This window comes from Babylonia areolata, chromosome 13 (assembly GCF_041734735.1).
Source record: "Babylonia areolata isolate BAREFJ2019XMU chromosome 13, ASM4173473v1, whole genome shotgun sequence".
Taxonomy (NCBI): domain Eukaryota; kingdom Metazoa; phylum Mollusca; class Gastropoda; order Neogastropoda; family Buccinidae; genus Babylonia; species Babylonia areolata.
In genome coordinates, this window is record NC_134888.1 from 19,174,349 (window position 1) to 19,200,332 (window position 25,984).

The 25,984-nt window shown below is 39.8% G+C and overlaps 1 protein-coding gene across 1 annotated transcript; it reads left to right on the forward strand.

Moving 5' to 3' along the window:
- Positions 1-2,188: 2,188 nt before the first annotated feature.
- Positions 2,189-25,307, forward strand: LOC143289127 (mannose-6-phosphate isomerase-like). The gene is made up of 8 exons (XM_076597997.1): positions 2,189-2,244; positions 7,351-7,478; positions 14,187-14,387; positions 15,013-15,154; positions 17,254-17,439; positions 17,676-17,849; positions 18,104-18,315; positions 19,026-25,307. Exons 1-8 carry the CDS (start codon positions 2,226-2,228, stop codon positions 19,284-19,286), a joined length of 1,323 nt encoding a protein of 440 aa, XP_076454112.1. The 5' UTR covers positions 2,189-2,225; the 3' UTR covers positions 19,287-25,307.
- The last annotated feature ends 677 nt before the right edge of the window (positions 25,308-25,984 follow it).

The window sequence follows — 25,984 nt, forward strand, 5'->3', positions numbered from 1 at the left end:
TATGTGAATTGCGAATCTGCCACAACAAAAATGAAACTATTTTTTGTTATGTTGCCAAGTGCTCAGCTGGCATCAAATCCTTCTTCATGACGCATGAGATATGTAGCAGACGCCTTTTTCGCAACTGACCCACTGGCCTTCAGCTGAATGCACTTCATGGTTAAGCCATGACAGTTCTTCCAATCATTGTATTGAGCACTAACTACTATTTGGTTTCTCAGTTTGCCAGTGTTTGATATCAAAACCACTGATTCTATTATCTTTTCTAGTATTCATGTATTATTTCATATACTGATATCAGTTGTACGGCTACAGTGTGTCACACTGACTGTCAGTACTACCAGTCTCAGTTACAGTGGGCATAGTTGTGCATAATGTGTGTGTGTGTGTGTGTGTGTGTGTGTGTGTGTGTGTGTGTGTGTGTGTGTGTGTGTGTGTGTGTGTGTGTGTGTGTGTAGTATTCTGTTGTGGTGATTACAAGATAGTGTTGAAATGATATTCGTCATTGGTTAAAACCATCTAATATGTATCACAATCTGTATGATATCCGTTATTGATTAAAACCATCTAATAGTCTGTTAATTGTAATTAAGCTATCATATGCTCTCTCCTATATGGCTTACTCCAGTACAGTGCTACATGATAACTGATTCATTTGAGTCACTTTGACACAATCTGAGCTTTACTTAAATCTACACTGTCAGTGTACTTTCACTAAATCAGCATAGCTTCAACCACTTTAACTGCACTATATAAATGTATTAGAAATGGCATTTGCTGTCAGTGTTTTGGTCTTCACACATATGCATTATTTATGTTATGTTGTTGCCTTCTCCAAACCAAGTGGTAGTCTTTCCATTGTAATATAGGATGTGCTAACAATCCACTTGCATTCCTGACATGATGTGTTTATGACATTTGTGTGTTTGTCTTCCAGGCACTGTCTTCTTTATCTTCTTCTTTTCCTATTTAACTATTGTAAATAAAACAATAGAAAAACCCATTGTGACTGGCCTCTATATGTCTTTGGCTTGTCAGCGGATTTTTTTTTTTTCTGTCCTTTCACCTTCATACTCTCTAATTCAGTATTTCAGTAATTAATTCTTTTGTACCGTCCATTATGATATACCACTCGGGTTAACATGGCTACAGTTATAAGTTATTTGTGTAGTATTACATACTTTCCACACCCTGTCTCCTCTGTTATCTTTATTCCCTGTGACTGTCTCCTTCAGTCTTTTGTTACCCCGGTTTTGTTCCAGTGTACCCTCTTTTATATATATATATATATATATATATATATATATATATCTTTTTATTATTTTGTTTTGTTTTGTTTTGTATCCAGATACCTTTTTCAGTAATAGTCTTTAATTCTTTCTGTGTCTCCCATCATGTGGAGTGATGGCCTAGAGGTAACGCGTCCGCCAAGGAAGCGAGAGAATCTGAGCGCGCTGGTTCGAATCACGGCTCAGTCGCCACTGAATATTTTCCCGCCCCCTCCCCCCCCTCCGGGGTGCTCAATGCAGCCTCTGTTTCGTTAACTGACAGTGGGAAAGCTGAAGCAGAGTTTGAGGTTGACCGCCGCTGATAACGGCCCACTATAAGCCTAGCCGCCTGTAAACGTTGAACAGCGATAATTCCTGTGGTCAGTGACACAGAGTCAAAGCCCCAGCAGCCAGCGTTTGATGTCCTTCCTGCTCCCTACCTAACTTCATGCATGCTATGTGTTGCTGCCCCCAGCTTAATTTGGACTCCCGGCGCCTTTGTTGTCCGCAGTCACTAACTTGAATATGAAGACTCTAGAATACGAATCCTTTGTTTCATTTTCCTCGCTTTTGAGACTTGAAAGTGGCGGAAGGAACGAAGTGGGTAGGGGGAGGGGTCGGGGAGGAAGAATACTGAAAAAACAAAAACAAACGAACAACTGCGGATTAAACAGAATATCACGTTGCCTGCTGTCAAAAGTCCTACTCAGAATGACCGAGTTTGGCCAACAGCACATAATCATGATATTTGTAAGACAAATATATATTCTTTGAGATCATTTTAGGCCGAAAGATTGATCGTTACTGATAGAGAGTCGACAACGAACGATTTTTACAGGCTATGAAAATTGCCCAGGGCACGTTTTGAAACGACGAATAATTCTCCGATGTGCTATTAGAAATACGGAACTGTTATTCAGGCCATATCCGTGTCCGTGACTCTGCTTCAGCAACAGCATGGCGGCCGACCCTCAAGGTTGTAACCTCTTTTGTTCATTTGTTAACCAAAGACGATAAGAATGAATTACATGTGTATATCAGAATGATGTATTTAACAAAGTATATTGTGAAGAAGCTGTTGAGGTGCCCAGGTATATGTACAGCAGTTTTAAAGTACACAGATTGTTGACTTTCACTTTTCAGTTTGCGTGTAGCGGCCTTGAGAAAAAACGAAATGTCACCGCGTCATTGGAAGCAGACGACACAAGCGATTTTTTTTGTTTTTTTGTTTTTGTTTGTTTGTTGTTCTTGTTCTTGTTCTTTTTCAAACTTGAGATGTATTTTCTTCCAGCCTTTCTTTCATTTCCAACTTTAAGTAATGTATAGATTAAGGGGAAATCAGATTATTTTCTTTTCAGATGCTGTATCCAATAACTAGAGTGGAACACTTTCTGAGGCGACAATGCCACATCACATTAGTATCCAGACAGCTTCCGTGCGGCCCATAATCAAGTTAATGACAGCACTGCCATAGAGTAGAACTGGGATGTTCTCCCAAGTTGGTTACTATGCAGGCAATGCTAAAATTGGTCCCTGCCTACCACATATACATAGTTGATTGTTGAATTACTGTTGAGAAACGTGAAGTTTCTAAATGACTAAAGGTTAAGAAATTATAATCAGATCAGGATAAAATTTATTTTTCTGTTGAGAAGAGGCAGCCAAAAAATGCACAGATTGAAACTGATCCAGCTGTACTGACTTTATGATGCAAGGAATGCAACAAAAGACAGACACACCTCTGCTGGAGTGTTCATCCTTCACACGCAATCACAGATACTGCTCAAGCTCTATGTTGTGAATACCAGTCCATTGTTTTGTAAGAAAGAGGCCACTGATTCTTTTTTTGTACACAGTTTATATTCAGGAATGGCTGCTGGAGTCACACCATTCACTGACAGCATTGACAGACTTATGATTTGATCAGAAGAGTTAACTACATCTGTGTTGCTCAGTGTTCAAGATCTTTATGACAAAACAGAGAAATTGTGATGATAATGTTTTCAGTGGTTCAGATATTGCTTAGGGGAAGGAATAGAGTAGTGCTTTAATCACTGATTTAATTGTGTGCGTGCGTGCGCGCACATGTGTGTGTGTGTGTATGTGTGTCTCTCCAATATTTATTTGAGATTTAGGAATTAAGTTGGATCATTTGGAACAATTCATTATGATAGCATGGGAACAATTTCAACTATAGTATAAATCTAGGTCAGAACGCTAAACAAGATGGTATATTATGGTGATTTAGGTAGGTATCCTGTTCATGTGAATTATCTCTGTTTCTGATACTGGTCCAGTCTGTAGCAAATGGATAATGAAACTACCATGCAAGGTATATCAGATGTTACTTGAGTTTGACAGACCTGCAAAAAACGAGATAGGGAAATTTTACGTCAGTGTATTGAATTTTGTTTGGTTGCAACAAGGGAATGGAGATACAAAAATATTCTTCAACTTATTCAGATTTCAAGCAAAGACTTTTTTATTTCTATACCCAAGAAATGACTGGCTCAGTTAGAAATTGTGACAGATAAAGATATGAAACCTATGTATAGGTCATTTAAAACAATCCTCGGAAAATAAAGATATATTAGTCAAATAGACACACACTGCTGTAGATTTGCTGTTTTACAGATATATGATTCAGTGTTCTTTTTTATTGTAATGTACACATATAGAGTAATTTTGATTGTGATAGAACATGTCCTTTTTGTAAGTAAGTAACAGAAGATGATTGCCATTTTCTTTTTCTTTGCCCCATATACTCAGACCTTAAGTTCAAATTTCTGGAGAACACAGAATTCTTTGCATATGTCACTCCACGTATCAGACAGATAACTGATGCATAATATTTCAAGATATATATTTTTCATCCAATGAACAGAAGAAAGAAAAATCTTTCGGCAAATAATATTCCTTTCTTTCTTATGGCGTTATGGAATGTACATCTGAAGTTATCTGAAGTTGTTTGTTAGCTAATTTTGCAAGCATATTTATGCAGTTTATGTTTTGAAAGAAAATTGATTAAATGTTCTCTTACATAAACTTGTATCAAACTATGTGATAATGGTACATACAGGTAATAAAGTGACACATCAGATGTAATTACAGTCTTTTCCTTGTTGCTTGTACAATACTTTTGGACATGTTTACAGTAATGTCTTGGAATCTTACTCCCACCCCACACTCACCCATTACATTTCTTACTCACCCCCTTTGTACTACAGCCAAAGGTACATTAAAACGTGAGCTCTCTCTCTCTCTCTCTCTCTCTCTCTCTCTCTCTCTCTGTGCTCCCCTCATGATGTTTTGAAAAACTGCCCATGTGGTGGCAGAATAGAGAACGAACTACATGTACAAACAGCCTGTCCATTATATGATGATATTAGAAGGAAATATTTGCTTAAGCATATGCAAAATATTAGAAATCTGTCATTATCTTTTCTGCTGCAAAACGAAAGTTGTAATGTGACCAGAGATGTTGAAATGTTTGTTTTTTATGCATTAAGACTGAGAGAAGAGCACTCTCAGCCCTAAACAGACATATCAGCCCTGTGCTTTTTATTTAGTTTACTTGTTCTCAGTGAGCTCACTGTGTATTAAGTGGATTGTTTTCGTTCTTCCTATTTTATTTTAGTTAAGCTGTGTGTGCAACACGTGCACCCAAAATGTATACAGGTCTTTGACCTTACATTAAAATTCTTGCGTTCTTGCATTCTGTGCTCCCCTCACCCCTCCACAGACACTTGTGTCACTGATACCTGTAGACACATGTGCATACACCACATACTTCATATACATTATACCAGATTTGAAGTCTAAGCGCGTTGGGTTTCGCTGCTGGTCAGGCATCTGCTTGGCAGATGTGGTATAGCATATATGGATTTGTCCAAACGCAGTGACACCTCCTTCAGCTACTGATACTGATACTGAAGTCTAAAGAGTCATTTTATCTAGGAGAGAATAAATTTCCTTCTTTTTTTTTTCTTCTTCTGTTTCTTTTCACTGCTGAAGTCACAGTCAACAATGTTGACAGTCTCACTAATGATTAAACTTTCAGAAAACAAAATTTTATGCTCGTCTTCATGTTGATTTTAAATCTGTTGTTATGCCATTAGATGATAAAAAGAAACTGTCAGGTCTGAACTCATTATCAAAATCAGCCATTTAATTGATCTTCTTTCGCTAAGCAACTCACAAATAACCTTTCAGTGGATTCCATTTCTTTTTTTTTTTTCTTTTTTTTTTCTTCTCCTCTTTTTTTTCTCTTTTTTTTTTTTTTTTGTAAATAAAAGGTTGACATTTGGCTATAAAGAGCAAAGGATTTTACAGAGGTGTCATATTTGCATGGTATGTTCAGAAAAGTTCATCCACATTTATTCTGCTGTTTCCATTACACTTAGGGTGTTTTTTTTCTCCCCCACCCAGTCCATTGTGTGATTTAGTCTTCTACAGTTTGATTAATTTGACAACCTTACACACATAACATTAACACCCACATGCATGCACACACACATGCATGCACATGCATATATTTTTCCTGTTATGCCATCTACATTTATAAATTTTATTTTAAGGTCACTTTGTGAAAAGATATTTAGATGAAGAATGATTTCACACACACACACACACACACACACACACACACACACACACACACACACACCTGTTCATTCAGTGACTCACATTTTCTGTGTATCTCCCTTTCTCATCATAAATAAACTTGACATATCTGACTATTGATTGTCTTGCTAAATTGCATTCACATATTGGTATAACTGGGATTATTGCTGTTTAGATTATGAATAAAAATATTACTCTGTCGGTTGGTCAGAGCTGTATGTTCCAAACTCCAAACTAACATTCACCTTTTGAAGTTGTTCATTCACAGTGGAGTGATGGCCTAGAGGTAGCGCGTCCGCCTAGGAAGCGAGAGAATCTGAGCACCCTGGTTTGAATCACGGCTCAGCAGCCAATATTTTCTCCCCCTCCACTAGACCTTGAGTAGTGGTCTGGTTGCTAGTCATTCGGATGAGATGGTAAACCGGGGTCCCGTGTGCAGCATGCACTTAGCTCACGTAAAAGAACCCACGGCAACAAAAGGGTTGTTCCTGGCAAAATTCTGTAGGAAAATCCACTTCGATGGGAAAAACAAATAAAACTGCAACCAGGAAAAAATACAAAAAAATTGGGTGGTGCTGTAGTGTTGCAATGCACTCTCCCTGGGGAGGACAGCCCGAATTTCAAATACAAATACAAATACAAACATTAATTCGTAATATTGTTTTCTGTCCCATGCATTGTTTTTGGTTTTCTCGAAAATTTAGTGATGCAATAAGATTCTTTTATTCCAACTTCACATCAGAGCAGGTGTTGTGTGGTTTGTGCTTTTTATATTAGTTCCTACTTGTTGCCACTTTTTATTTATTTAATTAGCATTAATTGCACTCCATGGCATAACTACTGAGTAATGGCTAATGCTACTGACAATAAATGTTTCCTGTCTCTTTCCCTGGGTCTCTGTCTCTGTCTCTCTCTCTCTCTCTCTCTCTCTCTCTTTCTTTCTCTCTCTCTCTCTATCTAACTACTGAGTAATGCTACTGACAATAAATGTTTCCTGTCTCTTTCCCTGGGTCTCTGTCTCTCTCTCTCTTTCTCTCTTTCTTTCTCTCTCTCTCTCTCTCTCTCTCTCTCTCTCTCTCTCTCTCTCTCTCTCTTCTGTCTCTGTCTTTGTCTGTCTGTCTTTTTTTTACACCACCCTCTCTTTCTGAGTTTCTTGCTTTCTCTCTTTATTCATTCCTTGGTGTTCTTCTCATCTTGGTTTATGGCTGTTGTTGTGTAAGTTTGTATCATTTTGTAGTTTACACACAGTCCATAATAAAAAAAAAATTTAAAAATTTTAAAAAAAGCTCACCTTTTCTGTTTTTATAAACAATACTTCAGCTATGGGTGTATCAGTGTTCATAGTAGTAATGATTAACCTCTGATCCAGATTCTTAAAAATAAAAATAAAATGAAATTTAAAAAAGCCATGTGTGTCGCTGCCACTGTCATAACTCTACAGTGCCTGTGTGTGCTTCAGTATTCGAGCTAAAGTGTCCTCTTCAAGAGTACGCCTGGGGCAAGCAAGGAGATAAGAGCCTAGCAGCAACGCTAAAGACCTCCGCTGATCACGACTTCAGAATTGACCCTTCCAAGCATTATGCTGAGGTGGGTATTTTTCTTTGGCTGAGAAGCGTTGGCTTTGTTAGTTTGTATGCAGGGAAGACAGGGGGCGGGATGGGGTGGGGTGGGGTTGTGAGGATTAACATTTGCACAAATAATCTTTTCTGAGTGTAGCCGTGTACCGAGTGGTTATTCGAGGGTACGGCACAAAAGACTTAACTAAATGTGATGTATTAAAGGATAGATGAGAATTCCCATGCACAGGCCAGGAACATATAGAGGCCAGTCACAAATGGGTTTTTCTGTTGTTTTATTTACAATAGTTATAAGAACATAAGAAAAGAACTAAGAGGAAGATATAAAAAGAGAATATAAGAAAGAGAAGAACTAAAAGAGAAGACAAGAAAGAGAAGAACTAAGAGAAGAATACAAGAACTAAGAGAAGACAGTGCCTGGAATGACACAAATGTCATAAGCACAACATGTCGGCACAAGTGAATAGTAAAGCACATGTATACATATCACATGGAAAGACTATCACTCAGGTTTGGGATATGCAGCAACATAATGCATATGTGTGAAGACCAAAGGCTGACATCAAATGACATTTCTAATACATTTAAATAGCGTAGTTGAAGTGATTGAAGCGATGCTGACTTGGTGAAAGTACACTGAAAGTATAGATTAGTTAAAGCTTATACTGTGTCAAAGTGACTCAAATGAATCAGTTTTTCATGTTGCACTATACTGGAGTAAGCCTTTGTGCACAGCAGCGCGCCATTTCTTACAGTCCACTGCAGATTCCTCCCAGGAGTCAGGGTTGATATCAAACGCTTTCAGAGAGACTTTCAGAGTATCTCTGAAGCGCTTCTTCTGACCTCCGTGTGATCTCTTCCCTTGTTGCAGCTCGCCATAGAAGAGCCTTTTGGGCAGCCGATGGTCTGGCATGCGCGCCACGTGTCCAGCCCAGCGAAGCTGGGACTGCATCAGGATGGTGAAGATGCTGGGAAGGGTGGCTTTTGCGAGCACCTCTGTGTCTGGGGTCCTGTCTTGCCACTTGATGTTCAGTAGCTTCCTGAGGCATGTTGTGTGGAAGTGGTTCAGCTTCTTGGCATGTCGTTGGTACACTGTCCAAGTTTCGCAGCCGTACAGTAGTGTGGGGAGAACTACTGCTCTGTAGACCTTTAGCTTGGTCTCAAGACTAATGCCTCTTCTGTTCCAGACATTTGCATTGAGTCTACCAAAAGTTGCACTTGCTCTTGCAATCCTGACATTCACTTCATCGTCGATGGTCGCATTTCGTGACAGTGTGCTGCCAAGGTATGTGAACCGCTCCACCGCACTGAGTCTCTGACCGTTGACTGTGATGTTGGGCTCAACGTAGGGTTTCCCTGGGGGTGGCTGATGGAGAACTTCAGTTTTCCTCGTGCTGATGGTAAGGCCGAAGTTTCTGCTGGCAGTGGCAAACTTGTCGACGCTGAGTTGCATGTCAGCTTCAGATCCAGCGTTGAGGGCACAGTCATCAGCAAACAAAAAGTCTCTGATGATGTCTGTCATGACCTTCGTTTTTGCTTGAAGCCTTCTGAGGTTAAACAGCTTGCCATCTGTTCGGTACTTTAGGCCAATTCCAACATCGCCATCTCTGAAGGCATCAGTAAGCATTGCAGAGAACATGAGGCTGAACAGCGTTGGAGCCAGGACGCACCCTTGCTTGACACCATTTGTGACAGCAAAAGGAGCAGATGTTTCGCCATTGTCCTGGACTCGAGCCTGCATGCCTTCATGGAATTGGCTGACCAAGGAAATAAATTTCCGAGGGCATCCGTACTTGGCCATGATCTTCCACAGTCCCTCTCTACTCACGGTGTCAAAGGCCTTAGTGAGGTCGACATAGGTGGAGAACAGATCAGCATTTTGCTCCTGACATTTCTCTTGCAGCTGCCTTGCAGCAAACACCATGTCGGTGGTTCCGCGCTCTTTCCGGAATCCAAATTGGCTCTCAGGCAAATGACCTTGGTCAAGGTGTGCTGTGAGGCGGTTTAGTAGGATCCTGGCAAGTATCTTGCCTGCGATGGAGAGCAAGGAAATGCCCCGATGGTTATCACAGGCTTGCCGGTTCCCCTTTCGCTTGTACAAGTGAATGATAGATGCATCTTTGAAATCCTGGGGGATCGTCTCTTCTTTCCACATGAGTGAGTACAGCTGATGAAGCTTCTCAGTCAGCACAGTGCCTCCATCCTTGTAGACCTCTGCTGGTATGGAGTCTGAGCCAGGTGCTTTGCCACTGGATAGCAGACGGATTGCTTTCTGGGTCTCAAGAAGTGTTGGCGGATCGTCCAGTGCTTCGTTGGTGGGGACTTATGGGAGACGGTCTATGGCTTCATCATTTATGGAGGAAGGGCGATTTAAGACACTGTTGAAGTGCTCAGCCCATCGTTCGAGAATGTTCTCCTTCTCGGTGATCAAGGTATTCCCATCTGCACTGAGGAGGGGGGATGATCCTGAGGATGTGGGGCCGTAGACTTCTTTTAAGGCATCATAGAACCTCTTCATATCGTGCCTGTCAGCATATCCCTGGATCTCATCAGCTTTGTCACTCAGCCACTTATCCTGCATCTGGCGTAACTTTCCTGCGGATGGCATTGTACGCATCCTTTTTTGATGTGGACTTTGGGTTGCTCAGGTGGGCTTGATGCAGAAGCTGCTTGATTTCATCACAGTTTTCATCAAACCAGTCTTTGTGCTTTCTGGTCATGGGTCCCAGGGTCTCTGAAGCTGTACTATAGATCAGCTCACGCAGGGTCCTCCAGTCAGACTCCACATTCTGGTTGTTCAGAGAGGCAGATTCCAGACGATCTTCCAGCAGCTCCACAAAGGACTGTTTGATGGTGATGTTTTTCAGCTTAGCGATGTTGAGCCGTTTTGGAGCCTTCTGGCCTTGGGGGCGTCTCTTGGGCTGGATTCGAATATTCAGCTTCGAGACTACAAGGCGATGGTCTGTCCAACACTCAGCGCCGCACATGGTCTTTGTTACACGTACATCTTGCCTATCCCTTTTCCTGACGATGACATAATCGATGAGATGCCAATGCTTTGAGCGAGGGTGCATCCATGACGTCCTGTTACGGGTAGGGAGGCAGAAAACTGTGTTGGTTATCAGCAGTTCGTGCTCTGCACATGTCTGAAGCAAAAGCAATCCATTTGGGTTGCAGTGGCCCACACCGTGCTTTCCAATCACTCTATCCCAGGAGATGTAGTCAGAGACAACTCTAGCATTGAAGTCCCAAAGAATGATGAGCTTGTCTGCTTTAGGGATGGCAGCAATGACAGAGTGAAGGTTCTCGTAGAACTTCGCCTTCACTTCATCCGGGTTGGTCATGGTTGGGGCGTAGGCACTGACAATGGTGAGGTGCTTCTGGCCAGATGCCAGTGGGAGTTTCATGGTCATAAGCCTATCGTTGACTCCCTTTGGGATTCCAGCTAGCTTGATGACAAGTGCTGTTTTTACTCCAAAACCATCACCAGCCTCACGTCGCTCTTCGCTTCCTCGTCCACTCCAGAAGAAGGTGTAACCAGATCCCCGTTCACAGAGCTCGCCTTCGCCTGCAAGCCGAGTCTCACTCAAGGCTGCGATGTCGATATTGTATCTGGCGAGTTCGGATGCAACTAATGCTGTTCTCCTTTGGGGTCTGTCCGCGTTATCTCTGTCCAGGAGAGTCCTTATGTTCCAAGCACCAATGGTGAGAGGAACGATCCTTGTTTTTTTCTTTTCTTTCTCTTTGTTTCGACCGCTGATGTAGGGTCCCCGCCAGCCGCGGTATGCTGGCCAGGGTGATATGGAGCAGGCAATTTTTAGGGCACCTTTTCTAGCCCCTTCCTCATGCCAGGGAGGTGAGCAGTGCATTCCTAAAGAGGGCTGCTCAGACGGCTGCCGAGATCCATCGCTGTTCCTGTTGACGAAGAAACGACCCTATGGCCTGAGCCGCCTGCGTGCAGGTCTGCGGCTGCGACTGCCAGTGTACCCACACCTGTCGTTTCGTCGCTCGCCTGTCGCCACAGGACTTGGGGGTGATGAAATGATGAAGGATGAAAGGTCATTTAGGATGACTGATGACTTGCACGATGAGTTTGTTTAAAGTGAAGAGGAGTTGCGCAACGTCGACCTCACTCTCTCGTCCGGGTCCACCAATTTCCAGTGGCAAGACTAAGTCGAGACGACTGGAGAATGAGCACGGATGCAGTGGATGACCAAGATATCCTTTCGGTGTCTCATCTTGCTCTCTGCACTCCACAGTGCGTTGCTGTAACCGCCTTCCTCTCCGTTGAACCGATAGGTTTCTTCCGCAGATTCTGCCGGATCCAGACTTCGCATGCATGGGTAGACACACCACGGGGCCCAACTGCATGTGGCATGCACACAGCACGGTGGAGCTAGATGGCCGTCGGTGGCTCTCCTGAGCCAACGCCCTTTTATGGATCTCCATAAGGGTGTCTAGCCACCCGCCTCACCAGTCCCAGAAGGGAGTGGTGGGAGATGAACACAAGTACTGTGTCGAACAATACAGTTTACAAATCAACACATTCTACACACTAGTACTTACAGCGATACGTAGCGAGGTGTCAGCCGTTGTGGGGACACACACGACACAACACACTGCTCGCGACACAGCAAGAGAGAGAGAGAGAGCAGGCTCTGGTCAGATGACTGACCAGGTATGAAATGACCACTCATCACTTACTGTGCCAATTTATGCAAGTTAAGCGGACCGCAAAGGCCGTCACGTGTGCTGCAAGCAGATCATCACTAATCAGCCCAAATCTGATGAGAACTGTGCTTGTTACAAGGTGTTCAGTGACAGATTTCTAAATGATTCCTGAACCGATTTATGTCGGATAAGTTGCAAAAGAAAGAGCTCGACACCTACTTTATAATGAGTATAAAATGAAGTGTTGGTTATTTAAGATGAATTTATAATCTTAATTTAAGTCACCTGAACAGGGTCAGTTCTAACGAGCTCGTCGCTGAAAATTACAAACTGCGTTAAATCAGTTTAATGTAGGCAAACATAAATGGAATAGATTTAAAGATGGAATTGCGATGATTCTGCCAGTATATAATACTTGTAGTTTACTGATCTGACAAAAGAGTTATTAATTAATTACGGTGGAACAGAAACACAAGTTTCTGCTCAGCCAATGACGTACCGCGATGCAACACTGGGCTAGCCTTGAGTAGGCTGTCTGGCCAGAACAAAATGATGTAAGCGGAGTGACGTCACACATTCTGTGCGCGGGTTAGGAGGGAAAACTGTCGTCTGCTAATACAGCTTGTGCGTGAGGCAAGCTAATACAGCTTGTGCGTGAGGCAAATATTGGAGCAAGCATAGCGCTTGGTCACATGAGAATCTGATTTTAATGGTGATAGACATTTATCATGTGACCTTTGTTTTTTTGGAAGGGAGATAGCATTTTACAACATCTGATCTCTACCATAACCCTAACAGGGACTTGGGACCTTCTGATTGAAAAGCCAACATTCTAACCCCAACCAGTAATGTCATCACATGCAGAAGTTTTTAGAATGGAAGCAAAAAACAGAAGTGTGACATCTAAAAGGATGCCAAAATTTGCCAGGCAGAATGCAACAAACCAGATGCACAGACAAATGCATCCATGGGAACATATGTACAAAAATATGTAATTTTTATTTTCATATTATGCAGATGTGTCCATATTAACAATGTCAGATACCTTCATGGGAACTGAGCCAACAGAATGTACTTAATAAGTTGATAGAACAGTCTTGATCAAGTTGATGTACTGATTTTTTTTTTTTTTTTTTTTCTTTTTTTTTTTTTTTTTTTTTCTAATCTTGCAGTAGAACACACAAGACTGAAACTTGCTGTAAAATGTTAGGAAAAGGTTTATCAGTTGTTGACAGTCAATGATATTAAAACTGAAAAGGCTGAAGGAGGCATAATTGAGAAGCATATATGTTAATTCTCTGAACAAAATACCCTCAGAGACCATGTCACTATGTCTCAGATCAGACAGTTCATGGAAATCTACTTGTAGAAAATTACTTGAAGTGAGAAAATCTATACTTAATATAATAATCCACATTGATAAGAAAGAGAATTTGATAAAATCTGGGAGGATAGAAAGGGAATCATTTTACAATGTTGGCAGCTTAAAACAGATGTGTCTGTGTGTGTGTGTGTGTGCGTGTGTGTTTATGATACTGATTGAGAGACCAAAATTGTATCACCTGTTTTGTGTATAAAAACAGACATTATTGATAAAATTTCTGTGTTGGTATGTTTCATTTTTCATTTTGAATTTGCAGTTGAGCATAGAAGCCATTGTCATTTTGGTTTAGTGGGTAAGACCATACTTAAAGAAGATGCCTCTGCAGAACAACAAGTCCATAGTGGCTTTACTTTTCACTGAATAAGTTTACCAAAGTAAATTTTCAAGAGGGTAATCACCTCATTGATCAGGTCATCATAACTCTGTGATTGTTTTTAGCACTAATGACAAGAACAGAGCACTAATTCAGTAATTGAATTAGAATTGTGATTTTGTAACTCACTCGTAACTTATAACATCAAAAGTTATTTTTTCATAATTTAATCTGTTCAGAAGTAGGACGACCAGGTACATTTCCTTGTTAAACTTTTACCATAAACTGTTATATGTCAGCGGCAAAGTGTACACTTATGCAGGATACTTGTTTTACCATTTGTCCATCAGTTGTGGATGGGAACTCACCCCAATGGCCCCTCCATGGTGATGCGGCCAGGGCAGCAGGACATAGCATTGTGGGAATGGGTTCATGAAAACCCTGACAGCCTGGGCTCTGAGGTGAAGAATTATTTCAAGAACACCCTGCCCTTCCTCTTCAAGGTGCTGTCGGTCAGAACGGCCCTGTCTGTCCAGGCTCACCCAAACAAGGTGACGCAAGATTGTTGTGTTGTCTCATGTTTTGACTGCTTGATTGTTGTGGATGCTTATTTCTGTTTGGTTGATGTAGATGCTTATTTCTTTTTGATATTGATACTTATTTAGCATCTACTCGTGGTCGCAGATCAACTATATCAAGCTCTAAGTGCTTCACAAACATGAGAGTCGTTTACACAACCGGCTACCTTCTCAGGTAGAGTTGACAGAGAAATGCCTTTCAATGCTCATCATTCCTTTCCTGTGTCATAGTCAGGCTTCAGTCGTGCATGCATGCATGCAAACACACACGCACGCACACGCGTGCACACACACAGACACACACACACACACACACACACACACACACACAAAAGAAAAAAAAAGAAAAAAAGAAGACGACAAAATTGAACAGTAGCTTGAATGCAAACAGCACACACAATTACACTATCTTTTTTTCTTTCTTTTATTTTCATAGGAAAGGTTCATGGAACTACTTTAGTTCGGAATAACTTTTTGAAGACACACATGCATGCATGTTCATACACCCTTTTGCACACACACACACACACACACACACACACACACAGACTTTATGTTAGTTGAGGCAGAAGATGCAATGCCATGTTAATGATTCCAGGTGCAAGCAGAACTACTGCACAAGAAGTTTCCTGACCTCTACAGAGACTCGAACCACAAACCTGAACTGGCCATAGCTCTGACAGAGTTTCAGGGTCTTTGTGGCTTTCGTCCAATTGAACAAATAGCCTCCTTCATCCAAAGTAAGAAAGCGAGATGGTGTGTGTTTGTGTGTGTGCATGATTATAAATTTGCTTAGTTAAGTTGCCATTTACGTTCCTATGAAGTATTTAATGAACTGGAGTTCCACTGACATGAGTCTGTGTCACCAAGAGGGGGTGTCAGTGTGTGTGTACATGTTTATGCGTGGGTGTCAGTACACATGTATGTTGGAATGTATGTGCGGACGTATGTGTCCATGTATATTTTAGGCATAAATGTCTGTGTATGTCCATGTGTAAGTGCCAGATTTTTCTGTTTGGGCATTTGATGTCCTACATGAGTATGATAGACTAAAGACAAATGCATGATGATGTGTTTTTTGGTAGACCTGTAAAGCTACAGCACAGTATAGCAAAGAACAGTACAGTACAATGGAAAACAGTACAGTTCAATACAGTAGAATACAGTACAATGCAATGCAGTGAATGAAATACAGTACAATAAATACAAAACAATACAGTGTTTATGCAATATTTTAAAGTTAATCAGTACAGTATGACACAACATAGTACAATGCAATATTGTGCTCTATTCTTCAAACAGTTGAATGCAGGATGGTACAGCGTGGCTCAGTAAGACAATCCAGTACAATGGTATTATACTGTACAGTACACAAGCACCTCACAGTGCAGCTAGAATTGTCCCTGACAATTTCTTTTATAGAAAAATCCACATGACCCTGATTGAAGGATAAAACATTTTGAATATATAGTTATACATGCACCACCGAGTATGGCTGCCTACATGGTGGGGTAAAAATGGTCATACACATAAAAGCCCACTTGTAAACATGCATGTGAACATGAGAGTTGCAGCCGAAGAAGAAGAAGAAGAATATATACCTGCAAACAGACTCTTGTTTTTTTGTGAATGAGTGGTGCAGTATTACATTGACGCATTCTCCACAAGAAGAGCAGCCACAATTTCAATTTCATGAAGAGAAATCTGTAGTGACTGAAGTGTACAACATAGTATACACAATGCAAAAAAGCAAAACCAAAGACACTGCACACTTCAAACAAGTCAGTGTGAAAGCAAATGATAATTCATACCTTGTGGCTTAACGAAATATGCTCTCAAACTTTCAACTTGTAGCGTTTTCATTGTTATAAAGAAAAGAAACAGGATAATAGACTTCCTCAATCGTAGATCAGATTCATTGATTCTAACTGGCAGATCCGAAATAAAATAACTTAACAAGTCTCTTCTGACTTTATAGGCATTGAAGGTGAAGGTCGCAGCACTATATTTGGTTCCAGTGAAGGTTGAAGTGTGTCTGTTGCTTTGTTGTTGGCATTTGCCTTGATGATGATTTTTTTTAAACTGTGAATAATTAGTGGTTAACTGAACTACGAGATTGGTCAACTCCCATTCAGACACATAATGAATTGTAGAATGTATGCTTTATTTTTAGCATTATGCTGACTAGTCATCAGTATCTCTGCTTATAAGGCACAAAATAGTCAGCTGATGAAAGAATCAGCTTTAGAATCTGTGTATGTATAGATTAGTGCTTGAGTGTGTGGTTGGCTGTCTTTCATTTTATTGTTTAAAAACATGTTCTTGCATTGTACAGCTCAATTGAGAATGTTTTACATTGAAACATGCTTTGAGAATTAAATTGTTATATTATTCTTTGGCAGCCTGTGCAAGAGTAAGGAAGTTTTTAGTTATTTATGTGTGGCAATCTCTCTCTTTACAAATTATATCCCACAAACAATGATTTATCCCATTTTTTTCTTCATGTGACTAGAATTTTTTTTTTTTTTTTTTAGCTTGTGCTGTTTTGTGATACATGCTAGAAATATCCACTTGTTCTGTTTCTGCTTTTATCCACAAATAAGGTAGATAAGGCACAGAGATGTCAAGGAGAAAATGTATGGTTTTTGAAAGTCAAGGGGAAAAAAATATTGCTCTATTGTCTGTTAATCATGGTAGTTATTCACACTCTGTACATGGCTGACATCCCTGTTTTCAAACAGAAATCCAGAGGGGGAAAAAAATATTGTCTTGTAATCCGTTGATTACGGTTATATTACTCGCACACTACCATGGCTGACATTTCCTCATTTTCAAACAGAGATCGAGGAGCTGCGTGCTGCAGTGGGTTCACCCAATGTCATCAAGCTGATCACAGCCAGTCGCAGTTCGGACATGCCGCTGCGCCGTGAGGCCATCAAGGACTGCTTCTCCTACCTGATCGAGGGCCGCTGCGAATCGGTCAAGACGGCGCTGAAGTGTCTGGTGGAGAAGGTGCATGACATGAGTGAGTCACACAACTGACAGGTTGCCGGGAACTAATTTGGGTAGGGAGTGTGGGGAAAGCAGGGTGCTGGGAATGAAATGTAAGGAAGCAGTGGAGGAGTATTTGTGACCAAGTATATTGGATTTCACTATTCAAGCTCAAGACTAGACGAAGGGTGTTGGGTTGTGCTGCTTGTCAGGCAGATGTGATTTAGCGCACAGTGACGCGTCCTTCAGAAAGTGAAACTGATGTTGCAGAGGAGCGTGGGGACTGCCTGAAGCAGGTGGAGGGGGATGTCATCATGAAGCTTGACAAGGAGTTCCCCGGGGACATTGGGGCCTTCTGCGTCTACTTCCTCAATGTCGTCCGCCTCGACCCCGGGGACGCCATGTTCCTGGAGGCCAACATGCCCCATGCCTACCTGTTTGGAGGTAGGTGGTTAATGTGTGGTGCTGTAGGCGGTTAACATGTGGTGCTATGTGATGGAGGTGTCTGTGTGTTGCTGTGTGACAATGTTTGTGTGTATGGGGGTTATGTGATGCACTTCATGTGCTGGTGAATACTAGTCTCTCTAAGCATGAGCGACTGATATTCTGCAGCTCAAGGTAGTTTTGTTGTTGTTGTTGTTATTGTTTTTGTGACAGAATGTTAGACTAAAGGAATATTCCGTTTTGACTGTCAACAGACTGCATGGAATGCAGCGCATGTTCAGACAACGTGGTCCGTGCTGGTCTGACTCACAAGTTCATCGACAAGCACACACTGGTGGAGATGCTGGATTACAAGCCTCGTCATGTCAACAACACCAAGTTCATGGGCATTGAGGATGAGCAAGAGAAGGCTTCCATCACCATCTTCCGCCCAGATGTGCCCGATTTCGGTGTCACCAGATACAAGGTAGTAAATCCTGCTGGAAGAACAAAGTATTGTGATAAACTCAACGTTGTGATTTTTGCATCACCAGATACAAGGTAATTAATCCCACTGGTGGAACAAAGCAACATGATAAACTTGGCGTTTTTTATTCTGTGTGTTTCACAAGCTTACAGTTGGGCCAATAGCAAAGTGAGAGTTGTATGACTAGTGGTTTCTTCATTGTAGTAGGAAATAATTTACAGCTTTGTCTTTCGTGAAGGACTGACTCTCAAACTAGGAGGCAAGATTGCACTGGCTCTTTGTTGGCCTTTGGAAACCATACCAACACAGACTGTCCTAAAAACCTCTTGGCTGAAAGAATAGGGATGTAATTTGGGCAAGACTCTCCACTATGATCAAATTCTAGCCAAGGTAGTTGGGACAGCAGTTGCCTCCTCTGCTGTTCTAATAGTCATAATTGGACACTACTGATTTCATACATTATGCAAGATTTCACTCAGAACAAAATGTGGCATTTGTAACTGTCAGGTCATTTAACCAGCTTTTAAAATGTGCTGTGTGTAACTGTCAGGTCTTTTGGCCAGCTGTTAAAATGTGCTGTGTGTAACTGTCTGGTCTTTTGGCCAGCTTTTAAAATGTGTTATATGTGACTTTCAGGTCTTTTGGCCAGCTTTTGAAATGTGCCTCATGCAAACTGTCAAGTCAAACTTTTCATGCATGCCTGTGTGCAGGTCCCCGGCGGTGTTAAGCAGCTCGAGATCAGTGGCATTGACAGCGCCAGCATCTGCATCGTGATTCATGGGGAGGGCATGTTGAAAAACAAGACGGTGCAAGGTGTGCTGAAGCTCTGCCCTGGCACTGTGTTCTTCATGGCCGCCCTCCAAGAGGCCAATGTGCAGGTGATGAGCAAAGATGGCATGATAGTCTTCCGCGCTTATGCCGGTCTCTTACCGTTCCCCGAGAATCTTCAGCAACAGCAGTTCGCTTTCTGAAGTTCCTTTCCCCGTGCTTTTTCCAGGACTGCCGGTCTCTACACATGTAGACGTACCTTGTCTGTCTTTCCCTGTGTTTGCTGCCATACTGTGTTGAGATTAATATGTGGACACATATGTTGATTAGTTTTTTATTAGATTTGTTTGGTTGGGCATGTGGATTTAGTTTGTGTTCAAGATTATTTTTGTGTTTGTTTTCTGCGCATCACTATGGAATTACCAAGCAGTGAAGTAGTGTCCCCCTGCCATTTTTGTTCAGTTTTGTCACAATTAAGCAATTGATTTGATCTGGGTGAACTGATATTGATATACATGGTGTTAGCACACAAATATGTCAGGGTGGTTAGTTGCTGATATGTACAGAGCTGTACTCGCTGTTTTTGATCTTTTTTTTTTCTTTTATTTGCTGTAAGGACAGTTAAAGAAAGTGCATACACTATACCTCCAAATGCTGTGGCATTGTCATAATTATGGTCCATTATCTATGTCTTTTTTTTATATATATATATGCTTAGGAAAAGCGTGAGGTCTTCATGAAAGTCACCAACTGAGGAAAATTAAACAAATTAGACAAAAACAAAACCCAAGTGATAGACATCTTCCAAGTGCCACCATCTTGCGTCTGCATTTCTTTCTTGAAATAAGACACAGGGTCTCCTTTTGTTTGTGGTCTTACAGAGACCTAGCATTGACAGATCTCTGTGGACTGCCAGCACTTGACTGTGACTGGAACAGGCTTCAGTGTAGCTGTGTGTTGAGGGATTTGGACAAGCAGCAAGACATGATGCCACTTAGAAATTGTGGTTTACATAGAACAGCAGGAAATAAAACACAATGTTTTGGGTTTTTTTTTGGTAAAGTACATAGGTCAAAAGTTTGGGCTAAGCAGTTGGGTTTTTTTCTGTCTCAAAATCAGATGATTAACTTTTCAAATGCTGTGGTTAATGATTATCACCTAATCAAAATATTTTAATGGTAATCAGTTGTTGTTGTTTTTTAAAGGGGTTATGTTTGTTTTGGAAATTACTGTTCATTTACTTTTTGATTCTCATTTTGGCTTCTCAGTTTGATACATGAGTTGATGAAAAGGGGGAAAAAAGTTTGACTGAACAGCATTTGGTGTGCAGTTTTGTAAGACACAACACTTTATATTGTATATTGTATATTTTCCATGCTTTTTGCATGTCCTTGTTAAAAACATGATGGGTTTGGAGACGGAGGGAGAGATGCTTTGCAACCAATTTTATCATCTTTCAGAACTTTCAGATATCTTTTATTGATCTGGACCAAATTCTAGCAGTTGTTCTTGTGTATATATTTGAATTTTAATGGCTTTTTTATGTTCCATTTTGATGAAGTTCCCATGACTTGATAAATCCATTGTGGACAATAAATCGAATGAGCACAATTAGCTGGAGCATATTGTCTTGTAGGTGTAAGTCCACCGAATTGCTGTGTAGATACTTAAGTGAATAATGGACTGTCATCTACTTTACATTCTCTCAAAGGGATTGTTCGACACAAGGTCTGTGTGTGATGATGCCAGTGAGCACTGTCTGCGCCAAGTCCAGTAAGCACTCTTTGCAAGTATAGTTTTAATTCTCATTCTCTTACTGGGACATCAGTGTAGAAATACTGTGTGCAAACTGCAAAAAGCACAACTGACTGTCTTTTGCTTTCTTCTGAGATGAGTCTTCAAAAAAAAAACAGAAGTAATATGTATTTATGGAGGGTGGGGTTTCCGGAGGAGTTGGGTTGGGATTTTGTTTGTTTTCTTTTTGGTCAGACAAAACATAAAGAAGCATACATTTGTTTCTGCTTTCATTATATTTTATTTAGCTGTACAACAGTGTGCAGTTATTTGTCACCATTGTTTTCAATAACTAATTAATGAATTGGGTGGCTTGTTTCTGCTTTCATTTTTTCTTATTTAGCTGTACAACAATGTGCAATTTTATTTGTCACCATTTTTTTCAAGAAATAATTAATGAATCGGGTGGCAATGAATCTGACAAATATTTTATTCGAGTTCACACTCTCTGTCACTCCACAGACTGATTTTTAGTCACAAAGTCTGGAAGCACAATCTGGTGTGAGGATAATCAAGATACTGTCATAGAAATATATTGCAGTTTCATGCTCCTGTCATGATGAGATGGTGTAAACCATCAAAAGATGAAACACTTGTTCTGTGCCTGTTTTCAAGGGCTTGCACTGTTTCTCCATGCAAATTTAACATCCCTGATAGGAGCAAACTTTAAGTGCAAGAAGAAAAGCAATGAAATTGTGAAATGTGTTGCAGAAATAAATTCATGAAACATCACAAAGCAGACAGTTGCAAATGGTTCTGTTGTCCACTATTGTACATCATTTTTTATTTTTGTATTATCACCTTGTATTTATTCAAGCTATTTATTGTCTGTATATTCATCCTCATGTGATTTTGTTGTTGTTGTAGTTGAAGTTTGTTGTTATTTATGTTAACTTTTTTTTCTTAAAGCCTGAACCGGACTATAAATGGCGGGCGATTTGAATCAAGCCAGTTTCTCACCAGAGTCTGACACTGTGACGTCGGTGAAGGTTTATTCAAAATAAAAGCCTAATAAAGCTACGGTTTGGCTTCATTTATGGCAGAGAGCGAGATTTGCCTAGCAGCTTCCAATCTAGACCTGAATTGACTTTGGAAAGTACAAAATGTGTCAGCTACACGTAATACAAAATTTGAATGCAGAGAAAAGGGGCGCAACCGAAACCTTGCTCTCGGGAGTTAAGACTTTAAGAAATCTCCAGTGTAATGTTGTTTCATACATGTTTTGGAGAGCATATTAAACAGTTTTACCAGTAGTGTGCATTGGTTTTATCTGAAGGTTTTGACATAATATATTAAAAAAAAAAGTTAATGTACTCAGTAACTTCTGTCACAAAATAGAAATATGTTACCAAACTGTGAAAGTAAGTTATAAGCAACTTTAGCTATTAGTTGCAGTTACATAGTTTTATCAGCAATGAGATGGAATTCTTATGAATTTCTTGATGTTGTGTAGAAAATTGGTCAGCAGAAATGTAGACTAAAAGACAGTAGGAATTATTGTTCTTCAGTTAACGATAAAATTGTCAGTGCATGTTTGTGGTGTTACACTGGTTTTCAGTATAAATGGTGTGGTACTGCATATCTTTCTTGAATCGTGATGGTGCTGTATGTGCTCATGTACATATGCACATGCACATTTATGTGTGTGTGCCCACGTGCATGCATTTGAATCAGGAAGAGAGTGAATGTGTGTGCTTCGATACACATGACCATTTGTTGACAAGGATACCCATGTGGAACACCCAACTGATTCAGGTGAAGTCAGAGGAAGGACTTATTTTTTCTTTGTTTGCATTGTGAAGTCTTGGAATTACAATTTTCAGTTTATTTACATATACAGCATATCACATTGACATTTTTCAGTATTTCAATATAAAAAACTTGCTAGATTCAACCGAACACCGAATTTTGGAAATAATAATTTTTCAAATCCGGTTTTGTTTTTTTGAATAAGTCATCAGTAGGACTGAACAGACTGTGAAGAAAGCTTGCAGAGAAAGCCAAGGTATGATTGCTTTGTGAATTGTTTTGGTGTGTAAACATACATGATTGATGGCATGGCCTAAGCACATGTATTTATTTGTGTATTTTATTGATGTTTGCATCTACTGACATGTTGAATGAATTATTTATTGATTTATTTGGTCCTTGGGCAATCTTTGACATTCATTGAGATGTAAAGTGATTTATTTTATTCTTTGAGTCTTTTTCCAATGAATGTATGGAGATATTTTTTAAATCGATTTATTAAATACCAGCATATATTGCTGTTATTTTGTCATGCACCCTACCCTGCAAACATTTGAATATTGTAAGAATTCCTGGCCAACATCTTTGAATCTCAGTATCATATAAGGTGCAAAGAAAGCATACAACAAAATAATCTTGTATTGTGCTGATTATCTTGCTTTTCTTTAAGTAATACACAGAACTGGACTTTTTGTATTTTTTTCCACTTTCTGAACATTTTGTGGGATTTGTTTTTTTTTTATTTCACTGAAACTTAACACCTTTCTTTCAAAGTTAAGATCCTATAATGCTGCCTGTATCTAATGATCAGTTTCATCCCAGTATTGTTAAGTACACAATCCTTGGAATGAAATATTTGCTTTGGAGTAAGCTATGTGATTTACAGTACTGGCTATGCCAAGTACCTGTATGATAACAATAACATCCATGCCTATTTATCCTTTCGATATAAAGACACAAGTTTAATGGACAATTTGAAATTCTTATACCCAGCATTATGAAATTATTTTGTATTTTTCTGTGAATGTGATGTAAGAAACTCACTGACCTTATCATGAACCATCTTGTATGTTCTGAAATGCTTTGTTTCTTGCTTTCTTGCTCAGAACAAACATTACTTTCTGTTATATTTATTTGAATCTCATTTTTTTGTGATGTAATAGGGTGGTGGGGAGGGTGGGGGGAGGGGGATAATTCACATGTGGGCTTGACAGGTGTTCATATACAAAGCAAGTCATCTGTTTTTTTAGTGGGTTTTAAATTCCATGAATGTCCTGTCCATTATTGATCTTCGTTTTTGGGTTGTTGTTTTTTTTTAGAGTTCAGGTCTGTCAGCTGAAATGAAAGAAATGGAAGTTTCCCTTATATTATGTACATTGTGCACAAGAAGAAAAAAGCTTTGTTAATGGGCAGGTTTTGTGGACAATGAATTCAGGCAATAGGTTTATAAGTATTTTTGCAGTGAACACAAAATACTGATGATTGGAAGTGGAATGAAATTTAGATTATTTCTTTTTTAACTGTCAATTGTCATACAGTAATCATGACATGCACTCTGCTTGTCCAAAGTTAACTAGGATTCTTAAAGTCTCATTTCACTCTTTTTTCTTAACATGACATGCAGTGTACTAGTCGCAATAATCATAATGATAACTACAAATAATGATATTCCGAAGTTATGACATTAAAACAAACTTTCTTAACAAATTATTTTTAAAACATAAAAGTATGTTCAAGAATGATATTACAAGGTGGGGGGTGGCCTATGTAGTCAAGTCAAATTTATTTCATTGCAATAGCCAGCGGCTTTGATGGTGTTTATTGAAGATCAAATGCACACTGACCAACCATGATTTTGCTAATGTGATTTCATGTTAATTCTGTACAGATCTCTGCTGTTCGTAAATGTTTGTAATATTTCAACAGTAAAGGTAATCACTGGTGGAAACCTTCATATTTGGAAGGGAATCCTTTTGAAACTGCTAAAGAAACTCCGTTTGCCATTTGTTTTTGGTATTGTTATAGTAATCTAAATTTTGTTGTTGTTGTACTGTGGATGGAGGGAAGTATTGGTATTGGATTCTGTAAACACTAGACATGGTCATGATGCGGACTCAGAGTTTCGTGATGCCTCTTTCTTTCAAGGACAGGGATCTAGTTCTTGACATCAAGTTTGGCTGTCCTCAGTACTTGCCCCACTTTCCATCTCCTGAATAAAAAAAATTGTGCTGTATATGTAATACAAATTGTAACTGTCCAGCTTTGATTCCTGCCTTGACTTTGTGATACTCCAGATTATTCCATTCGATAAGCAGGCCTTTACAGTTAAAGTACATTTAATGGATTATTGATGAAACTTGTACCAAATGAAATAAATAGCACAAAATGAAATAAAAAGGTAAAATATTGTTGTGAACTTCATGTTAGCTTTCTGTGAAGTTGTGGCAAAGTTCCATGTATTGATTGAGGGTGGATGTTGATAAGATTTTCTTGGGTGTACACATTGCGTGATCTAGTGCATGTGAATATTAGAGTGTACACAGCTTAGCCTTATTCCCCCCCCCACAGATATGTTAATTGTTGAAGAACCTCGGTGGTTATCATAGAAACCGCTTCTGCAATTCCTGTTCTTCATGACTGTGTTATCTAGTTTTGGCTTGTTAATAAAGATTTACGAAAAATAGTTGTTTGGTTTTCATTCTTTCTCTTTCTCCACCTTTCTCTCTCCCTCTCTCTTGCTCACTCTCTCAACCACTCACACACACACACACACACACACACACACACACACACACACACACTAACACAAAACACTCACTCACATGCATGCACACAAGCACAACACACACTTGTGTCCTTGGTCTCCCATGAATTAAGTTTGCTTGTGGGTGATTACCAAATTGAGTTAACACACATCCACAATATAAATCAGAGTACATCTCAGAGCCATTGTTAAGTTGTTTACTAGGCATTTGGTGGCAAATATGCAGTTGCTAAGCAAGAACAAGGAAGTATACTCTTTGATTATGAACATTGGAATAAACATTGTGAGTTGTTACCTTTCACATTTTCCCCTTTCTTTAAAAGTTTAAAGTTTTAATGAGCAATAGAATTTTACAACTTTCACCATTCTCCAAATCTGCTAAAAGTGTTCATCATCGAAATGTTCAAATACAGTGTATTGTAACCTAATTTCCTTCAGCATGCACTTTCTTTCCTTTTCCAGCAGTCTTTCTAAACCAAATTGTTTACACACACACACACACACACAAAAATAAAAACGTTTCTGTTCTTTCTCTTTTGTGTAATTCACTAATTGAGAAAAGATTTAAACATCAAATTTCATTAAGTCAAATGT